This window comes from Rhipicephalus microplus, chromosome 2 (assembly GCF_043290135.1).
Source record: "Rhipicephalus microplus isolate Deutch F79 chromosome 2, USDA_Rmic, whole genome shotgun sequence".
Taxonomy (NCBI): Eukaryota; Metazoa; Arthropoda; class Arachnida; order Ixodida; family Ixodidae; genus Rhipicephalus; species Rhipicephalus microplus.
The window spans coordinates 294,953,999-294,974,879 of NC_134701.1; the positions used below are offsets into that span (position 1 = coordinate 294,953,999).

Here is a 20,881-nt window from a genome sequence, read left to right on the forward strand (position 1 = left end):
GACTTGACTGATGATGTCTATATTTCACAATACTGTCAACTCTATTGTGAGAGTCCTTATAGAGAGGGTATCATAATGAAAAAAAGAGAGAAGAACATCATCCGCAAATACACATATACAGGTTACATCAGGATCAAGCGGTACACTCGTACCGATAGTCATCCAACATCTGTTCAGAATCTGACAAATCATACTGTTCAACAACGCACATCAGCAATTCATTCCACATTTAAATTATATTAGGAAAGAAGGTGTATCTGAACCTATCATTATGAGTTACGTAATCTTGGATTGCCCTGCTGTGGTTAGTTCTTGAGCTTTGTTTACCTGGTGGCAGTAAGTATACTTCATGGTTAATATTTAGCTGACCACTGAGTATTTGAATAGCTTCAGATCTTTTTTCCACCTATGCATTTCCAACATATGTAGGTCACAAGAACGATTATTTCTGTGACTGACCCTGCCCTTCGTTCACGGGAGCATGTAAATCGTACCACTTACCTCCCAATTTTTTCCATATCTTCATTTAGACAATTTTCATGAGGACCCCATACTACTCACGTGTACTCCGCAACTGGTTCTACAATTGTTTTTTAAGAAGCAAGTCTCACATTGGCTGCTGCGCCCTCTAGTTTCGTTCGCAGGATCTTGTATGAAGAAACATTGCTTATGTGTAAGCTCCAGGATAAATTTTGCATTATCATTAGTTCTAGATATTTAAAGTGAGTAGTATTTATTGAGCACTTGCTGGACGTTGGGGTCTGGGCTGTGAAGCAGAGCTTCCCAGGAGTGTGTGAACCATCATTACCAAATTTGCTACCTCATCACAAAATTTGCACTGGGTCCAGAAAACTTCTGGGTATAATTTCCGGTAGAGTACAGGGTTTGGAAAAACCCCTGCCTGCAGTAACTTTAGCCAAAGAGCCCCCTTTTTCTTACTGAGCAATCTCTTTGCTCCCGTGTACATTTTCTAATTTAGCCTATAGTGTGCTACGATTTTAAGGTATGTGAATATCCTCACTTGTTTAGGTAAGTTCGCTAACCAGAGGTTCTAAAGATCGACTGATAAGCGATACCTTCGGTACCCAAATGAGCCTCCTCCTTCCCTCCCCTGGTTTGCTGGTGCCCAGATGAGCTGCACAGTCTCTCTGGGTACTCCTGCGGTGTTTAATATACAGACGGTAGTCTCCGTCACCTTTCCCGATTTATAATTTATCACAACGTTTGTGGAGTCACTGATGACCACACTGACCCCCTTTTGGCTGATGGCCAAGGCTACGGCCACTTCCTTGGCCTCTACAATACCGGCCCCACAGACTTCCCTGACTGCTGTGTCTTCCCTGACTCTGTCTTCCCTGACTGCTGTGTGCACCGTTTTGCTTTTATATTACGCAGCATCTTTATACAGGAGTAAAACATTAAAGGAACACTAAATAAAAAGCAATTTTTTTCCTCATTAGCAAAATACTCTTTTCCAATAACAAAATCACTACACTTGTGAAAAGATTCTTGGTAAGTGCAAAAACGTGTAAAAACAAACTCCTGGAGACGGGGTCTTACCCCTCTAGGGGCTTTCTGAGCATGCTTCATCCGGATATTGATCCACTTTGCCCAGATTGTGGTGAATTTTGCTCTTTGAGTCACATGCTCTGGCAGTGCCCTGCGTTACAGGATTTTAAAACAGAAGAAGACTGGACGACGGCAATCACAGACCCCAGAGAAGACGTCCAGCTTCAGGCTGTCCAGAGGGCCCATGAACGAGCAAAGAGGCATGGCTTCTCTGTTCCGACATGGGACTAGCCAACGGCTAAGTGGGGACCTACATAGTTGGCCCGCTGCCTTGCCTCTCAGGACCAAATAAAGTTGTTTGTCTTGTCTTGTCTTGTGGAGGAAAAAACATCGTGAAATTCTTGTACCAATAGACCTCTCCCTGTTTGTAAACAGTGTGACGTCACTGCGGACAACCTGTCCACCATACCCTCTCTCGGAGCAAGTGCTGGTTGGCAAGAAAGCTCCGCCGCCGGCATCTTTCTGCATAGCAGAACTGCGTGTCTACATACCTTCGACAGAAATTTATACATTGCTATGTTCTAAAGTCACAGTTTTTGAAAGAAGGGGGTCGCGGAAGGGTCACTGCTCATAGTCTGGAAATTCGCTTGTCGTAGATGGATGGATAGATGGAGAAACTTTATTTAAAGTACTGAGAGACGCGACTAGCACGAAGTGGGCTTCACCCACGTAGATGACAGCCATAAAAAAATCTGATCTTTTTCGAAAGCGAACGTTTCGAATGTACATGGTGACTGGCACTTCGAGAAATATTTGCATGGCAAGGATGTAAACTTATTAATTTTCCATCGCGGCATGTGTAATGCAGTTTTAGACGAGGTACAGCATTGGCAGCAGCATGGTTTTGAACTGCTGTGCGCGACGTCACGGATAAGATTCTCACTGATTGCCTAAAATTCAGATCGGAGAAGAATGAAAAAAAAAAAGAAACACTTCTTGCCATGCGTTCGGCTGAGGTTAACATAACCCCGTAAAAGTGAAATTCTGCCGCTGCGTTTCTCAATAACTCAGTGAAAATTCATGTGGTGTAAAACCCGACAACTTAATAATATATAATATTATCTTGGTGAATATTATCTTGGTATATAATATTATCTTGGTGAACCACGATGAATGCTCACCAACTAGCCCAGTTTTCCATCTTGCTTAATATTATCTGGCACGGTTAGCTTGCTTCATTTGACAATTACAACGTGTTTGGTATCTATATTGCTCCTTTAGGCTTGATACACAAGCTTCTAATGTGCATTGTCACTTCATAAGTATCGAGCCCTAAAAGTACAAAGTAAATAAGAAAGCGAAATCTCCGCTGTTTCTATTATTGCGTATCAGATATGCGATAATACTAGTTATAGCCGTGTTGAAGTGTATATGCAGATTCAGCAACGCTACAACATGCTTGTAGCTTATGCGTACTTGTATGTATCATTTGGAGATCGTGCACTTTTATTTCTCTGCACATCCCGCGTACGCTAAGATGTACCTATTCGCAGATGATCGCATCAAATGCATTTTTACCTTGACTAAAATGTCAGATAGTGAAGTTCCACCGACAACCAGTTACTGCAACCTGCCCACAACGAATACCAGTGTTTTAGCAAACAGGATGCATCGCGTTATTCACTCTGCACACACCATGCACAATATTCCCAGTTTCACCGTCCGTTAAGGTGAACCAATACTGTCGATGCCTTTCAACGCGCACTACACGCCGCAGTCAACACTGCACATTTTGGAAGACGATGCCGCTGTTCATCGCACCGGCCGCCATGTGTGTTCACTTATCCGAGAGAAACAGCCAGCCAGCTTGACAAATATTTCATCACTCACTTTACCAAGCACGTAGATGTTCTCTGACACATACCACAGCTAATGTGGCCACTGTGAGATGAAGATTAAGCTTTTAAAAAGAAAAAAAAATGCCTTAAGCACCGAGCAACTATACCCCACTCAGCAACCAGCGGGAGTATTTTGCCAACCACCACCTTACATGTGCCTCGGTGACGTCACACTGTGACGTACCCCGGTAGAGGTTTATTGCTGAGACATCACATAGTTTAATGGTATCTGCTAAAGTCTATGTGCGATGAGTGATCAAATAAAAAGGTGCAAAATGGGTATAAATGAAGTTTTCATTCAAAGAAATGCCTGATCACAGCCATCCCACTGATGAATGAGCCAAAGGATTCCTTGTTCCCAGAATTCCTGTGACCGTGACAAGACCTAGTCCTTGACAACATCACTGATTTCGTCAACCAAGTTCAAGTCTTTTAGATGGTTTTTTTTTTCAGGGGTCCAAGCACATGGAAATGGCAGATGTAAACAGCGGCCAGTTTAAAGAGACACTAAAGACAAATATTAAGTCAATGTTTATTGCTAATACAGTGGTCCAGAAACCACTGATGGTCCGCATCGCATTAACGCACTTCAAATCACCCACCTGAAAGCGTTCTTTCTGTCGTCAATGTTACCATGCCCCCTGTCGCTCGCTTGTCCTGCGTGGCTGCTAACACTAGTAGCAACAGAGCGGAAATAGTGGAAGCAAGAGCTGCAACAAGGGCCATTGAACAATTTTCTGCTCTCTTTGTTCAGCTGGGCCCTGTTAGATGGCACCACCTACCCAGCCGGAAACGCAACATTTGAACCATTTGTGCCATTCCTCATAATAACATCAGGCATTTTTTAAATTAATCAAACAGAAACAAACCAACACAGTTTCATTATGTCTCTTGATGCACGGAAGATTTTTTTTATTACAGCCAGTTTGATTACTAGGTACTAATCGTAGCCTGACGCTCTCACGTCATCGAGATCATTTCCAAAATGTCCAACTTGTGGCGCACTTCGTATGATACATTGAGATCAATTTCTCGGTAAGTAGGGCACTGGTGTTCATAATATTGTAACGCACAGTTCAATGAACACTTTTAATAGACTAACGTAGATAGAGCGAACTTGTGCCCGAGAATAATAACACAGCTAGAACGGAATCTCCTAGCAGTCCCGAGTATTCACTCCTGCTTCTTTCTCCACGTTCTTTTTTTTTTTTTTCAACACAAGTTGCACGCAGTTTGGGCCCGCAGGTTCATGCGCTGCGAAACATCCGGAGGTCATAAGTATCGGCTAGCGCGCATAACTTGAAGTCACATTGTGTCATTGCCCCCCTTTCCAGAGTATATCGTCCCGATCCTTGTGTCGAACTGGTAGCATGGCAGTAATTCATAACACCTCGTCGTGGATGCAGGTAACGAAGAGCAACGTTGTGTCCTCGACGTTTCATTGCCTGTCGTGATACGGTTTTATCCTGACGACATGCACAGTTTCCGTGCGATGCTACCGTCGTGATGAAATATCCTGTCCATCTGGCATAACTTCGTAGTTGAGCGAGCCGACGCGACGGAGCATTCTGTACAGACAGAAATAATGGCGAAACAGTTTTTCCGATAGGCCATGAACTCGTACAGGAATCCACACCCATACTCTGTCTTCTGGTGCGTACAGGACGACCCTTCGTCACAGATTGTATCGGTGCGTGTCTATTTTCTGCTGTTAGAGAATGCAATATCGTGCCACCTGTCTGGCTTCTTCTGCTCTTAGTGTGTAGTCGTGAACGTCACAGTCATTCTCGGATGTCTCGTCAATAGGTAACATTGCATCTAAAGGTGTCGTTACCGTCCAGCCAAAAACAAGTTTGGATGGCGTCATTCGTGTTGTCTTGTCTTTTGCATCGCAGCGTTGTAGGCGAATGTTGCATAGGGTAATATTTTATACCGAGTACGGTGTTCTATATCCACGTACATTGACAAGATATCAGCCAGCATTCTGTTCAGTTGACGGTAAGACCATTCGCTTGAGGATGATATGCTGTCATTTTCCTATGACTGGTGTGCGTCAATTTTATAATACATTTCATCAGGTAGGCCGTACATGCAGTTCCGCGGTCTGTAATCAACACTCTTGGTCGTGTTGCAGTAAGATGTTGGGGACGAAGAATTCGGCTACTTCAACGGCTGATCCTTTAACAAGAGTCACTGTCTCGGCATCTCGGGTTAGATAGTCGGTCGCAACTATTATCCACTGTTTTCCTGATGACGGCGTAGGAAATGGGCCCAGTGAGTCCATTCCCACTTGTGTGAACGGGGCCTCTGGTGGTTCTATCGATTGAAAGAGACCTTCTGGTTTTAGCAGTGGGGATTTACGTCTTTGGCAGTCCTGGCAAGTTCTGAAGTAGTGTCATACAGAACTAAGCAATTTTGGCCAGTATTATTTAGTGCGGATGCGTCTGTTTACTCCTAAATCTGCAGCTGATAGATCGTCGTGGCAAGCCTCCAAAATCTCTGGTCGCAGAAGTGAAGGTACGACAAGCAGGAATGTCGCTGTATTGTTGTCAAAGTTCCTTTTATACAGGATGTTATTTCGTAGGACGAATGCTGACAAGCCGCGGGCAAAAGGTCGTGGAACATCGACAGACTTTCCTTGTAGGTACTTGATCAAGAAGAGTAGCTCAGGGTCGGATAGCTGATGATGTGCCATCTTTGATGGTGTCACAGCTCCCAAGAAAACAACATCTTCACCGTTCTCGGTGGAAGCAGAAGCAGAAGGTTGAATAAGAGCACGTGACAAGCAATCCGGATCACTGTGCTTGCGACCCGACTTATACACAAGCGTAATATCGTACTCCTGTAATCGCAGACTCCATCAAGCAAGCCGTCCACATGAGTCCTTGAGATCAGCCAGCAAACATAGCGAATGGTGGTCGCTTATAGCTCGAAAAGGCCTACCATATAAATATGGCCGAAACTTGCTTATAGCCCATACGACGGCAAGGCATTCTTTCTCAGTCGCTGGGTAGTTCCCCTCAGCTTTCCAAAGAGTGCGACTGGCATACGCAACCACTCGTTCTTGTTCATTTTGCCATTTAATGAGCACGGCCCCAAGACCTAAATTGCTTGCATCCGTGTGCATATCGGTTTCCGCTTCCTCGTCAAAATCTGCCACAACAGCATGGCTTTGAATACACTTCTGTAGTTCATTCAAGGCATCCTCTTGTTCGGCAAGCCATACGAAAAACATTTTTTCTTTTGTCAGCCGCGTCGGTGGTTCAGCGATTTGTGAAAAATTTTTTAACGAACCATCGATAATACGTGCAGAGGCCTAAAATCGCCTAACAGCCTTCTTGTCTGTTGGCTTCGGAAATTTCGCTACGGCCTCAGTTTTTGCAGGGTCTGTGCGGACACCTTCTGCACTGATGAAATGGCCAAGAAAAAGGAGCTCACGGAAGCTGAAATGACATTTCTGTGGATTTATCTTCAGGTCCCCTGACTTGATAGCAGTGCGCACGGCCCGAAGCCCTTCCAAATGTTGCTCAAAGGTAACAGAAAAGACTACAGCATCATCGAGATAAACCAGGCACAACTGCCATTTCAGACCGAAAAGCACTGTGTCCATCATACATTAGATTGTGGTGGGTGCTGAACAAAGGCCACCCTGAACTCATATAAACCGTCCAGTGTTACAAACACTGTCTTTTCGTGATCTCTTTCGTCAACTTCTATCTGCCAATATCACCTTTTAAGATTCAGTGAGGAAAAATACCTGGCATTTCACAGCCTATCCCGAGTGTCATCAATTCTTGGGAGAGGATAAACGTCCCGTTTGGTGACGATGTTGAGCTTCCGGTAATCAATGCAGGAACGTAAGGTTTGGTCTTTTTTCTTCCACAAGAACAACAGGTGATGCCCATGGACTTGATGAACTAGATTATGTCGTCCTTGAGCATTTCTTTAACCTGATTACCAATAGCTTCCCTTTCTTTTGGTGATACTCGGTAGCAATGCTGGTACATTGGCCTCACTGACTCGTCAACAACGATGCGATGTTTGGCGATAGGAGTTAATCGAACTTTAGATGACAATGAGAAACATTCAACGAATTCCCTTACAAGACCCTCTATTTGCTCTTTTCGGCTTGGTAGTAGCCCTGGCTCAATGACGACGGCTGCAAGGACAGACACCACGTCTTGCAAATCAGACTCATTGGTTTCGAAAGTGCCCAGCTTCGTAACCTGGACGAAATCATTCAGACTAGTGATGACAGTTCCCTTTGCAATGTGCTGCACCTCATTTCCAAAGTTTGTAAGTAGAACATTCATACATCGTTCCCGTAACTTAACAAGGCTTCGTGCCACGCAGATCCCTTTTTGGAGTATTAAGGCAGTGTTAATGTCAGCAAATCCTTCGAATTCACTGAATGCTTTGTTGGTTAATACGACAGATATGCTCGATCTTGGCAGCACCACGACGCCATCATCTTCAATACAAAGGTCACATACGTTTTCTTCAGTTTCAAAGGTAGCAATCGCGTGCCTTATCGAGAAAGAGACGAAAGATTCTTGCAAGTTAATTACAGTGCCATTAGCTCTTAAGTAATCCATACCAATAATCAAGTCTCTTGAGCATTCCAGCAGGACAATAAAACTAGTGACATATGTGAAACCCTGTATTCCAATTCTTGCTGTGCATATTATAATTGGGTCGATGAGGTGCCCTCCTGCTACGCGAATTTGTTGTCCCTTGCAATGAGTCAGCACTTTCTTCAGTATTTTAGAAAGTCCGCTACTTATCACTGAACAATCTGCACCTGTATCTACCAGTGCGATGACTTCGTAGCCATCAACGAACACACGTAACCCGGAAGGAACGTCACTATCGAAGCACCGGTTTTTGAGTAGGTTGTCGTTCAGAGTTAGCGATGGGGGTTTTTCTGCATTAGCGTCGACAGAGGCCTTGTCTCCACAGGCCCCCGACTCTAGTTTTCCCGACGCGGGCTTGGAGAGTGAGACCTTTGGTAGCTTGCTGAAGGTCGGAAACTAGGCGACCTATACCTCCCCGTGGTCGTTGCTCAAGGTTGGTGTCATTGGAAGCCACTTGACCTTTGGCGACTCAACAGGTATTCTTCAATTTTGAAGAATTTCGTGGCCGAGGTGCATTGACAAAAAACCACGTAGCCCTGCCTGGCGGTAGTGGCACATTCGGTAGAGGTGGCCAGCTTCCCCACAGTGGTAACAAAGCCGTATCCTGTCGAGAGTCACCAGACATCGCTCTTCCTGAGTCTCCTCTCGGGCACTGGCTGCAGGGTGCTCGGCGGCATCGGGTACTGTGTAGGTGCAGCCGCCGCGACGTCCGCACGTCCTGGGGGTCCTCGTAGTAGCACATCAGCATACGTCATTCTAGTCTTCTGTTGTAGTGGCGGCCCTGGCTGTGCGTTGCTCGAAGGTTCGCGTACCACCTGCCTGACCTCCTCACGGATCACATCGGCCAGAGACGAAAGCACTGGAGCATTCTGGTCAAGGCGCTGCTTCTGGAGCTCTTTTCGCACAACAAACCGCACTAGCTCGTGTAGTGCTTCCATGCTGTTACTGAATACTGGTGGCAACATGTTCAAGGAAGTGCTGACGGCATTTCGGTTGTATAAACTTGCTCGCTGTTGTAGCGTCCTTTCCATCGTAGTCGCCTCAGAACGAAACTCGGCGACAGTGCGTGGCAGGCTCAGAATTAGTCCAACAAATAGTTCTTGCTTCACGCCTCGCATTAGACAACGCATCTTTCTGTCTTCACTCATATTTGGATCCACTCGACGGAATAGGCGAGACATATCTTGCACGTTTATGGCGACACTTTCATTATTGCGCTGATTTCTTGTCTGTAGCGCAGCTCCAGCTCTCTCTTTGTGGCCTTTGTTCGGGAAAGCAGCGAGCAGCTCCCATCGAAAGTCATCCCATGAACGGAAGGCAGCTTCGTGGTTTTCATACCATGTTCGTGCGCAATCTTCCAGCGCGAAATAAACACTTCCAAGTTTGCGCTCTGCCCATATCCGTTAGCCTTTGCGACGTGTTCAAAATGTTCAAGCCAGTCCTCCGCGTCCTCATAGCTCTTGGCTGGTTCACTATAATGTTGGCTGGAGTGAGCTGAGCTGTCATGTCGGTTGCATACCCGTTCACATAGTTGAGGTTCTAAGGCAAGTCGATAAAGGCGAAAATTCAGGACCCTCACCACGCAGGTGTCGACTGCAGCGCTGGTGAACAGGCATCAGCTCGCTGGGTCCAAATCGCTGTGGTTCTGGACTGGGCTCTGTCACTCTAGAGGGGCTTGGCATCGCACCCAGCACTTCCACCAAGTTTGTAATGCACAGTTCAATGAAGACTTTTAATAGACTAACAAAGGCAGGGCGAACTTGTGCCCGAGAATAATAACACAGCTAGAACGGAATCTCCTAGCAGTCCCGAGGATGCGCTTCTGCTTCTTTCTCCACATTCTTCTTCTTTTTTTCAATCTGGGCTGCTCGCAGCTGGGCCCCACAGGCTCGTGCATTGCAAACCTTCCAGAGGTCATATGTATCAGCTAGTGCGTAACTTGACGTCACATTGTGTCAATATTGCCATTGTATATGTTGCCATACATTGAGCTTTCGCTCTGACATAACCTGCAATTTTCCTTTAGTGTCCCCTTAACACCCTCCTCGGACAGAAATAGGGTAATTCCTCGCTGCTCCTCAATTGTTGAATTTTGCAATGTGAATGACATCCTGTCCTCACATGCGGGGCATTCCTGCATGCTCCGATACCCGGTACAATCCCCATACAAATCCCTACATGTCTCACTATGTTCTCCCATAGTGGCCTAGGCATCTATGTTTATGGTCACGTTGTAACGACATGGCGTACCTACCTTCTCATTTTGCGACTTTTTATAGTTTATAATTGGTATCACTTAAGTTCATTGTCCTCTGAGCAGGCCAGAGGCATAACATACCAGGTTTCAACGAATTTCATAGAGCCGACATTGCCAGAACACCAAAAATTCATCTTGAAATACGAGACATCATGTGCAGAAATTTTGGTGCAAAAATTGAAAACGAAACTTTGACCTTGGTTTTCTCCTCTATTTATAATGATGAAATTATAGACATTAGTGTTTTCAGAGCAAGTTGTATCAATCTAAACTCATAATTTCATTGTTTCACTCTAGTGTTCCTTTAAATCAATTTAAACGAAAATTGTTCTTTCGGGACTGTAAACCCACTGACTCTGCCAAGAAAAGATATTATTAGAAGTAGAAATGAAAGTCAAAGTTTCATTCTTGATTTTCGCACCAAAACTTAATCACATGAGTGTCAGCGTCATGACCCAAATTTCTAAGTTGTTTTTTTGTATTTTGGGCACATCGGTACAATAAAATTTTTTGAAACTTCCTATGTCAAGACTCTGCGTCTCTCAGAACACAATGTAAATACTCTTTACTAGCAAACAATTACGCAGGCCTTCGCAAACACCATCAAAATTTGTAACATCATGATGAGCTGGTGCAGGAACTTCAATGAGGCAGGACCACTTGTATTCTATTTCTGTGTCATCTCCCTTACCAAACTCTTTCTTTCAATAACTGTGATGGTTTCAATACTGCCAAACTAGAATGTTTCTCATTGAGAATGTTCTTAGCTGCTGCTGAGCAAGTTAGTTTTTCATTCTGAGGGATACTGCTTGAAAACCTTAGATATATGAAGAAACAAACTGCACAGGCACATTAAAAGTCAACACTGAAAAGAGCCCAGCAAACCAGTAATAAAACTTAGAAGACGATACTGTCGGGCGAGCTGATAATTCATTCTGAGTTCAAACTGTGCAAAAAATGTAGACAGGAGAAAAACGCGAGAATGCACCGGTGTTGTTCGTTTCTTCCTATGCCTTTCCACACAGTCTGGCTCAGTACAGAATAAACTAATGGTATAGAAAAAGATTTTTCTCGTTGGCATCTCGTTAAAGTGCACAGTCCACATAAGGTTGAGGCACCATGAACCACACGCATGGTTGGCTTCAAGGCATAAACACATTCTAGGCAGTATAGATACAGAAAATCCACGTGTGCTGCATTGTTTGCCGATTCAGAGCTAGATGCTTGCACCAGTAGAAAACCCCCTAGCTTTTCTATTTTTTTCTATATGAAATAGTTTAGAGGACATTAGTGCACTTCTAAACTGAATGGAAGGACAGACGTTCTTGTTTGGTGCAGGCAAAATCGAAAAGAAGTACCTGAACCATAATTAACAATACAAAGACACAACACATCTCACATACAAAAGAAACGACACACATGAGTGCTGACTACCAACTACCGTATTCCTTCTGTTTGGTACGCATATTAAAGTCCATGGTAGCCTTACCACACATGAGCACACAATAAAAAAGTGAAACAGTGATGGAACAGGTGTATCAGATATACAAAGACTGTTTTCGCTGTTAATTTTAGTTCAGGAATATGAGCCAACTAGGCCCAAATGAAGTTTTATTGAAAAGAAGTATAGTGACTCAAGTCAAACATATCACAGATACCTACGCAGGAGTCTATCCTGATTGCAGAGTCCATCAGGAGCTGTTGCACTACTTTCGGGAATGGCGTCGCAAATTTTGAACGTCTATGACGCTATGGTGATTTAATTAATGACAACCGTCATGTTCATTTTGTCTTCGCTTGTCATGTTGCCCCCAAAAGGCCGCGCAATAATGTGAGGCTTCCGCCTTAAAAAAAAAAAAAACTGCCAGGCCTACGCTGTCACAGCGAAAGCTAGAAGAGCGGCCTTTAAGAGTTTTTTCAACATTCTTTGGGTAGCTGCTGCAAGAACACTTGCAGCATACCCCTATAGCATTAGTCTTTCTGTAGCTGGCAGACATTCACTATGCCATCCTACATCATTCTTCGGAGAAGCGTGGTACCTTCTGCACACTTGCAAAGAACTTGTGCAATTTTCGTGTGCTGTGACTAACAATGATGAAGAATTAATGCCAGAAGCGTTTGTAATCCCCACAATCCCCCACAGTGAGTATGCATTACAGTTAATAGGTGAACAAGATCAAGGTTTTGTAAAGGGTGGCAGCATTCAACGACCCACCCATTGCACAATGCGCATTATCTTACACCTGGTTGTTCCTTTGCTGTTCTATAACGCTTCATTACTCATATTAGCACGATTCCTTTCCTGACATCAAGCCAGCCTAGGGCTAATTTGATAGGAAGTTCCAACCAGCGTGGCTCAGTCATTCTGCTTCTGGTCACCGACGCGTGCGAACGAAGAATGGCTGGCTCCCAGAGAGCTGCGACAGTGCTGGCCTGCGGCCATGGTATCCCGTTTGTTTGAGTGCCTAAGGACTACAGAATTGTTCTGTCCACTGTCTCAACAGGTGATGCTATGAAGCATGCTGTTGTACTGCACTGCAATATTTTAGAAAGACCGTTTCTCATCAAGAATTTTCGAAAGCCCTGGCAAGACGTCGGTGTCATCAAGGATGTGACTCTCATCGGTGCCTACAAGATGTCACACATCTAGCTCGTCAACCTGCGGACAGATGAAGCCAAAAAGAAGTTTGGGGAAGTTGGAGGCTTGGTTGTCAAGGGCCAGCTGTGCATCGTTATTGACCCTAAAAGACAAAAGGTGTGTCCGACGTTGCACTGGGTGACTTTGGATGTTACTAACGATAGCATTTGCAGAACGTTTAGTGAATATTAATAGGTGAAAGAAGTGGATAATGACAAGTGGAAAGTAGAAGGCTTTGAGGGTGCCGATTCCCTGAAAAAATTTGTGAAGCTGTTCCTAAAAGAAGGTGTTTCGCTGGACGACATACCAAATCAGATACGTCTTGACAGAGGCACAGCGCTTATTGCCGCGCCAGGTCGAGCACCACTGTGCCTTTGTTGCAAACGCAGGGGGCATATCCAACCCGACAGCAGGGTTTCAAGATACACCAAATATGGTCATGCCTTCGGCCACTCTCAGGAGACATGCACTCAGAGCTACGCCAGAGTGGTGGGACAGCCTGCAGCTTCAGAACAAAGGGAGCTCATCATGGATGAGGAAGGGGCCAAACTGTGACGACTGCTAATAATGAAGACGCTCAAGGTGATCCAAAAGATGGCAGCATCGTTGGGCATCAAGTGAGAACTGTGGTCAACGGTGACGGAATACGCCAAAAGCCAACGACAGCGAACGCGGACGGCGTTGACTTGGAGCACTGAGGAGAGGAATCTGCCAGAGAGCAGCGGGACGAGTGTAGCATCTCTCAGGTTCCAAAGGCAGCGGGCGCGGAACTGGTGGTAACTGAGGTTGCTGCAGAAAATATGGATGCCGAGACAGTGCCTGCAAAGTGTCGCCATGACGATGTGGTCACTGTGTCGAAGGGGCAATGTCTGAGGCAAGTAGAAGCATCTGTGGGTGTTGGCGCGAAGAAGAAAGCGTGCAATTTTGCTACCATGCGTGCACCGTCCCTATGAAGGGGCGATGTAGATTCTAACTTCTAGCGGCCACAATGGCATGTGAGCAAGGAGTCAATATGTATGATGAGGGTGTCTCGCCGTTGGTCTCGGCCGGCGAGACCAATGTCATTGGAAGGGTCCCCACATGTCGGAACTGTTAATGTTCGTGGATTAGCAACTAAAGGGAGGCGAAATCAGTTGTATCGTATTGTGACAGAAAATGAATTGGATATACTAGCAGTTCAGGAAACAAAAGTTGAACACGAGGACAAGACCCACATGTTACGCCCTTTCTCGGTGTGGTATAATGTATGTGTTAGTCATGCAGTTGGTTTGTCCGGAGGGTGCCTGCTTTCTATTAGTAACTTTCTGGGAATCATTATACAGTCGGTTATAATCTGTGATTCGGGCCACCTCGTGATATGTGACTTTCTACTCGCTGGCGTCTCAAGTAGCCTGTCTGTATGCCCCACACGTGTCGCGCTAGCGATGGGGTCAGCACAGTCTCGGTTTGGAGCTGCAAAGGCGAAAGGGGGACACCCTCAGTAACCCGAGCGGCGCCGGGGCACGAAGGCCTTGAGGTCTAGGCCCGCGTGACATTAGGACTTCTAGTGTAACGTGAGATAGGGTGAACCCCACGCCCTGCGCGGCCGGAGGGAATCCCGCATGCTGGAACCCAATAAAGTTTATTCTCTCTCTCTCTCTGTATGCCCCAACAGATGGGGTGCAATGCATGGATTTTTTCTGTCGAGTAGGTTATTACTGCAACACTGACCTCCTTCTCATCATCCTCGCAGATTTTATTTGTGTTTGTTCAACTTGAGACAAAATGGGTAGTATGCCTTATTGAGAGACGAGTACGATAAGTTAGCGGACATCATAAACGATTACACTCTTGAAGATGTGCCCCGCTGCGGTGGTCTAGTGGCTAAGATATTCGGCTGCTGACCCGCAGATCGCGGGATTAAATCCCGGCTGCGGCAGCTGCATTTCCGATTTCATAGGCCCGTGTGCTCGTAGACCCGCCTGAATTTCGTAGGCCCGTGTGCTCAGATTTGGGTGCACATTAAAGAAACCCAGGTGGTCGAAATTTCCGGAGCCCTCCACTACGGCACCTCTCATAATCATATGGTGGTTTTGGTATGTTAAACCCCACAATCGATCGATCAATCAAATCATTTTGAAGATGTTGGGGAATGTATGGTGTCCGATTCACGCATTTTCAGGGGTTGAGTGATGCTGGCTTAGATCGCACCTATGTATTGCTGAATATTGTAATGATGTGCACTGATTATTGTGTAAATCCTCCATCATTCATGGACCATTGTTTGGCGATGCTTACAATAGGCAACAGAAAAGAAAAAGAAAGTTCAATTGGGAGTTACGGAAGCTGAACAACAAACTCCTTGACAATGATGTTTTCCAAACTGTAGCAGCATATAAAAGCTTAATGATGACAACAGCTCTAAAGCTAAACAAATGTGGGAAAATTTGAAACAAAAAATGAAAAAAGAAGCAATAGAGAGGTGCAGCATTTTTAAGCATGAAGGATGCAATAATCGGCAGCTTTTGTCTTTGAACTTGAAGACTCTTCTCTAAGAAGAAAGCGAAACGGCGGACGAGTTCAAGCAAGATATTCGTGTGGTCAAAGAAAAATTGGAGCTTTTAGATAAGGAAAAGCTCCATGGAGCAATAATTAGAGCACGAGCAGAAAAAAATGGCAACTGCTGAGGCCCCCATGAAACGCGCTCTGGGTATGGAAAATAGTTACGCACAGCGCAATTCAATAACATAACTTGTGTACAACGGTGCAGTAGCAAATGCTAAGGAGGACATTACACATGCTTTTCACGAGTACTATAGGTGGCTATTTCCAATAGGCGCTGTAGATCAGGATCACTTCACGAGTGAATTAATCACGTCGATGCCGCAATTAGATGATGAAACTAAAGATAGATTGTAACTTTCAATCTCAGGGAGAGAAGAAGAGAGAGCAATCGACAAACTAAACTGTGGAAAATGCCCTGGTCTGGATGGTCTAAGTGCTCCTTTCTACAAGAATCTTAACCAGGAATTATCTCCCATTTGGCATATCCATTTAATTAAGCTTTGGAAGTGAAATCACTCCCTCCCTCATTTCTGCCCTCTCATACTATTCTGATACCTAAAACAGACCTTTAAAGGAAACTACTACAGATGTCAGCTCATCGGCCAATGGGTCTGACCAATATAGGCTACAAGATCCTGATGAAGAATATGGCTGGTAGGTTGCAGAGCATAATGAAAGAAATAGTAGGCCCACATCAAACATGGGGAATAAAGGGAAGCAGCATCTTTACGAACATTCATAGAGATAGATGCGTATTAGAATGTAATGATATCATGGGCTCTGCGGTCGCTATGCTTCGGATTGACTTGATGAAAGCCTTTGATCGCGTGCGCACGATTTTATACCGGTATGAGAACATGTTAACGTCGGGAAAGTAATAATTGAAGCCGTTAAGATGGCATACACGGGATGTATCACTCATCTGAATGTTAACAAAGAGTTCGGTAAATCAATGGAGCTGCAGCGATCCGTGCACCAAGGGTGCCTACCCTCTTCTGTTTTGCATTTACATTGAAAGCTTCTGCCTAAGTGTAATACCCAGCAACTTTATTAAAGGGTTCCAGCTTCATGCATGTGAAGTGCACCTGCTGGCGTACGCAGATGACATAGCTATCTTTTGTACAAATCTTGAAAGCACCACAGAAGCAGTTAACAGCAAAACGTTTTTGTGAGGTTAGTCGGAGCGCAGTTAACTGGGCAAAGTGTCTTGGTTTTTGGCATGGAAATCAGAAACTCACACCAAGATATTTAATGAACATTTAATGGATGACAACACCAGTAAAATACTTGGGCACACCCTTGGAAAACTACAGTAACAGTGATCCTTACTGGGGCAGACAGACAGTTGAAATCCGTGAGAAGGCAGAAAAATGCAAAGGCAGGGATTTATCCATTTTTGCTCGCACGATCATTTGCAACCCGTTCTTCATTACGAAGCTGTGGTATGGTTTGTAAGTATTGCAGTGCCCTCGAACGAAAGTGCACAAATTTCATCATATTTTGCCATCTTTATATGGGTTTCCACGTGGGAGAAAACAAGCCGGATTAACCTGTTTCGACGTGTGTGTGACGGTGGTCTGAGTTGGTCGCACCTGTTTCTGCGGCAAATTGTAAACCATTTCTTGTACCTTCGTGATGTTCAGGACCCTTTTTTTGCACATCGTCACCAGCAGCCTGACTACGCCCACTGCAGGGAAAAGGCCTCTCTCATGATCCGTCAATCAACCCAGTCTTGTGCTTTTCATTGCCGCGTTATAGCTGGGGACTTTTTAATCTCATTGGCCCACCTAATTTTTTGTCTCTCTTTCATTCGTTTGGCTTCTCTGCGAATCCAGTCAAAATCCACACTGTCTGTCAAACGCGATTGGCTAGTGCTTTGCCCGAGTTTGTTGTGTCTTCTGTTAGATTTGAAGGTAGAACACAAGGCTATTTTAAGGAAAGCATTGAGTTCTTTCGCTTCCTGAAGGCACATTTTTCTTTTGAATATTTGTGCAGTTTCTCATAAAAATATTGTATAAAGATTTATGCCAAATGGTTCTTCAAATTCCACTGTACCATACTCAGTACCCTTCTGGAACATGGAGCAAAGTGTTGAAGCGCTTTAATCACATGCCTATGCGTCCGGGGGTTAGAACATTCTTCTTCAATCTTCACGCCGGTGTCTTGCCAGTTAAAACGTGGATGTCTGACAAAAGTTTACTCGTTCCATAGAGCTCAGTGCTTTTCGTTTCGGAAGCCCGAAACAATTGAGCAAGTTTTTTTCGATTTTGGGACGTGGTGTTTTTTTGGGATGTCCTACAAAAGACATTAAAGAAAAATTTCCCGCTGCACGCACAGGGAATAAGGTACCTCGCCATTGATAAAGAGGATGCATTTCCGTGTAATATCGTCATGCTATTGGCTCTGCATAGTATTTGGAGGTCGCACAAGGCTACACGTCATGCTGATGTTGATGCTCGACGAGCTATAGAATACTTTTGAGAGTCCTTGACTTCGTTCCTGGAACTGCAAAAAATGCAAAATGATATGGCCGATTGGGTACCGCGCATGAAATCTCTATTGTATATGAAACAATTGTAGAAAATTTGTGCTGTTGAAAATTGTTGAAGCACTGCAATACTTAAAAAAAAAACGGCGTGGCTCAGTGGTAGCATACCGGGCTGGCAAGCAGTGGACTCATGGGTTCAAATCACATTTCGTAGATTTTTGGTGCTTGTTATTTTGGTGTATGCAAGAAGAACTGTCGGTTATAGACGGACTATTGTTTCGCGCTGAACGGGTCGTTCCCCCAGCAGCACTTGCTTCCAGGCTGGTCATGATGGCACACGAATCGCATCCAGGCATTGTAAGGACCAAACAACGGTTGAGGGAACAGTACTGGTGGCCCGGAATGGACAGTGATGTTGAATCTTTGGTTAGGAATTGTGCTGTCTGCAAAGCATCAGATAAATCTGCAAAAAACGGTAAGGGCCCCGTTGGAGCCAGTGCAGTGGCCCGAGAAGCCGTGGGAAAAGCTTGGAATTGACATCGTTGGGCCGATGGAACGAGCCCCTCCAGAGTGCAGGTTTGCAATCACTATTATTGATTACCACAGCAAGTGGCCTGAGGTGGCATTTGTGTCCACAATAACTGCACAGGCAGTAGTGAAAGTACTCGTGGAAATTTTTTCGAGAGAAGGGTACCCGAAAAGCATTGTGACTGACAATGGGCGTCAGTTCATGTCGACATGTTTTGAGCAGTTTTTACGAGACCGGGGAATTCAGCACTGTGTTACAACATTGTACTACCCGCAATGCAATGGGCAAATTGAGCGGTTCAACCGCGTTCTCAAGGAGTATATGCAGGTTGCGGCATTGGAGCGAAGACCACTGAAGGAGGCAATTTGGGACTACCTGGGTGTTTATAGGGCCACCCCGCATGCAACTACAGGAGCGTCGCCGGCTTACCTGTTGCATGGAAGAAAACCCAGAACGAGATTGGATGTTGTTGGCCTCCCAGAAAGGGAATTTTTTGAGGAGCCGCGTGTCGTCATGGAAAAGTTGAAACAGCGCGTTAAGGAGCAGCAACAACGAACAAAAAAGTACGTCGATGAAAAACGAGGTGCCAGAGCGTCTGTCATTGAGCCAGGAGATTTCGTAAAAGTAAAACAAGGCGGACCGAAGACGAAACACAAGTTTTCTTTGCCGATCCAGGTGAAGAGACGTGTGGGCACGAATTCGTTTCTACTGGCAAACGGGACGAAATGGAACGCATCAAAGTTAACAGTAATTAGTAAAGGAAGGACAGGACAGGCACAAGCACTAGCTGACGCGGTTACAGCGCGACGCAGTGCATCTTCGGGGTTTTCCTACGACATGGATCTTCACATAGGAAAGATGGCTCAGCCACAAAACCCTATAGTCGTGAATGAATCGGAAGTGGGTCCATCAGAAGACACCCAGGGAAGCGCTAACCATTCTGACAGTGCACAAACCACGGTAACGGAGCCCATATTAGAGGTTCCCGATCAGCAGGACACATCTCGGTCGCAGTTGGCCACAGCCACAGCACCATCACGCACCAGGCCGGAACGAACAAGAAGAATGCCAACACGGTATCAAGACTACGAGCTGGCCTGACTACAAGAACATCAAGTGTGGTGAAGTGAACGTGTGCTGTGAAGTGAGTGCGCGAAAGTAGACTGACTTTAGTTGTGTTGTTAATTTTTATGAGGGGGGAATGTGTTGTGTAGTGTATAGGGGGCGCTGTCAATGCTATCATCTGTATATAAGCGATTGCCATCAAAATAAAGGCAGTGGTTCCCCGTCCATGGATCGGTTCGACTTATCACTCGGCGCTTCGCGATACGGTGATATCACAACCGACTTTTTTTTTTCCTTCATTTCATGCGACAGTGGTTACGGGTACTGGCGGCGGACAAAGCACCCACGTGACCCGTGTTGTAATCTCATAACAGCTTTCGCTTAAAAATTCGAGCTTTGTTTTGACAGGCACAGCTAGTCCCTGTGGTCGTCGAATTGTTAACCACACATACATTCCAGCGTTCTCCTTGAAAAGTGCCGTGCATGCAAATCGTTCGGGATTAAATGCGCAGCGATCGTCTACGCACCTTTGGGAGAATCTCCGTGGCCGTTGCGAAGCAAATTCCTGCCGTACGGGTTGCCGGTGTAAATGCGCAGGTAGTAGCGCGGTGGAAGTTCCTGCAGATGAAACACGGGAATGCTCTTGCCGTCCCGCAAGCATTTGATTTTCCAGAAGCTGTTGCTGTCTATTATGTTACGGAAGAGCTTACACGTATTGCGGCAGCTCTTCAGCAGATCCGTGTGGCTCACGAAAGACAGCACGTATTCTATCAGCTGATCGGGAAGGGCCATCAGGGGAAAAGGATCTACGGCCTCCAGCGGTCTTTCCGCACTCGGCGCAGAAAAAAGGAAGCGCTTGATATGCTTCATTGCGTTTGGACGAGCGAACACGCACACACGTTGGCTGTACCAACGCCTCCTCTAATGATGATGGTCCTTGGCACACACCCACAAAGGGGGGAAGGCGCCTAATTTCTGCAATCCGGTAGGGAGCACGGCGCAGCGCCTGCCACGAACGAAAACATCTGCCACACCCTTTTGCTTCTTCATTTTAGACTAGATGGATGAATAAGATATCTTAGATGCCAGTCAGTTCATATGCGGAACATTGAGAGCTCGCGGGACACCGCGCTTTGCATGCTTGCCATGGTATGGCGCTACTGGCTGACACTATCGCCGGCCTGTCGTCTGCTCTGGACGAAGGTGCGGTGATGCTCTGGCTGTGCCAATTATAGATGTGAAATTTGTGAACAAAGTTTTCACGCAATAATCTTAATGTGCTCCAGTAGCAAAAACTACGTTTTGTATCTCGCAAGTAG

General features: G+C 45.4%; 1 protein-coding gene across 2 annotated transcripts in view; it reads right to left on the reverse strand.

Moving 5' to 3' along the window:
* The window catches only part of LOC119178411 (F-box only protein 6), a 62,144-nt gene extending 41,522 nt beyond the window's left edge, over nucleotides 1-20,622 (reverse strand). Inside the window, exon 1 of one of the 2 annotated variants that reach the window (XM_075882294.1) lies at nucleotides 20,090-20,622. In XM_075882294.1, the coding sequence (XP_075738409.1) occupies nucleotides 20,090-20,432 (343 nt within the window). In that variant the 5' untranslated portion in view covers nucleotides 20,433-20,622. The remainder of the gene's footprint in view (nucleotides 1-20,089) is intronic. The other variant, XM_037429613.2, reaches the window with a different exon arrangement.
* Between the last annotated feature and the right edge of the window lie 259 nt (nucleotides 20,623-20,881).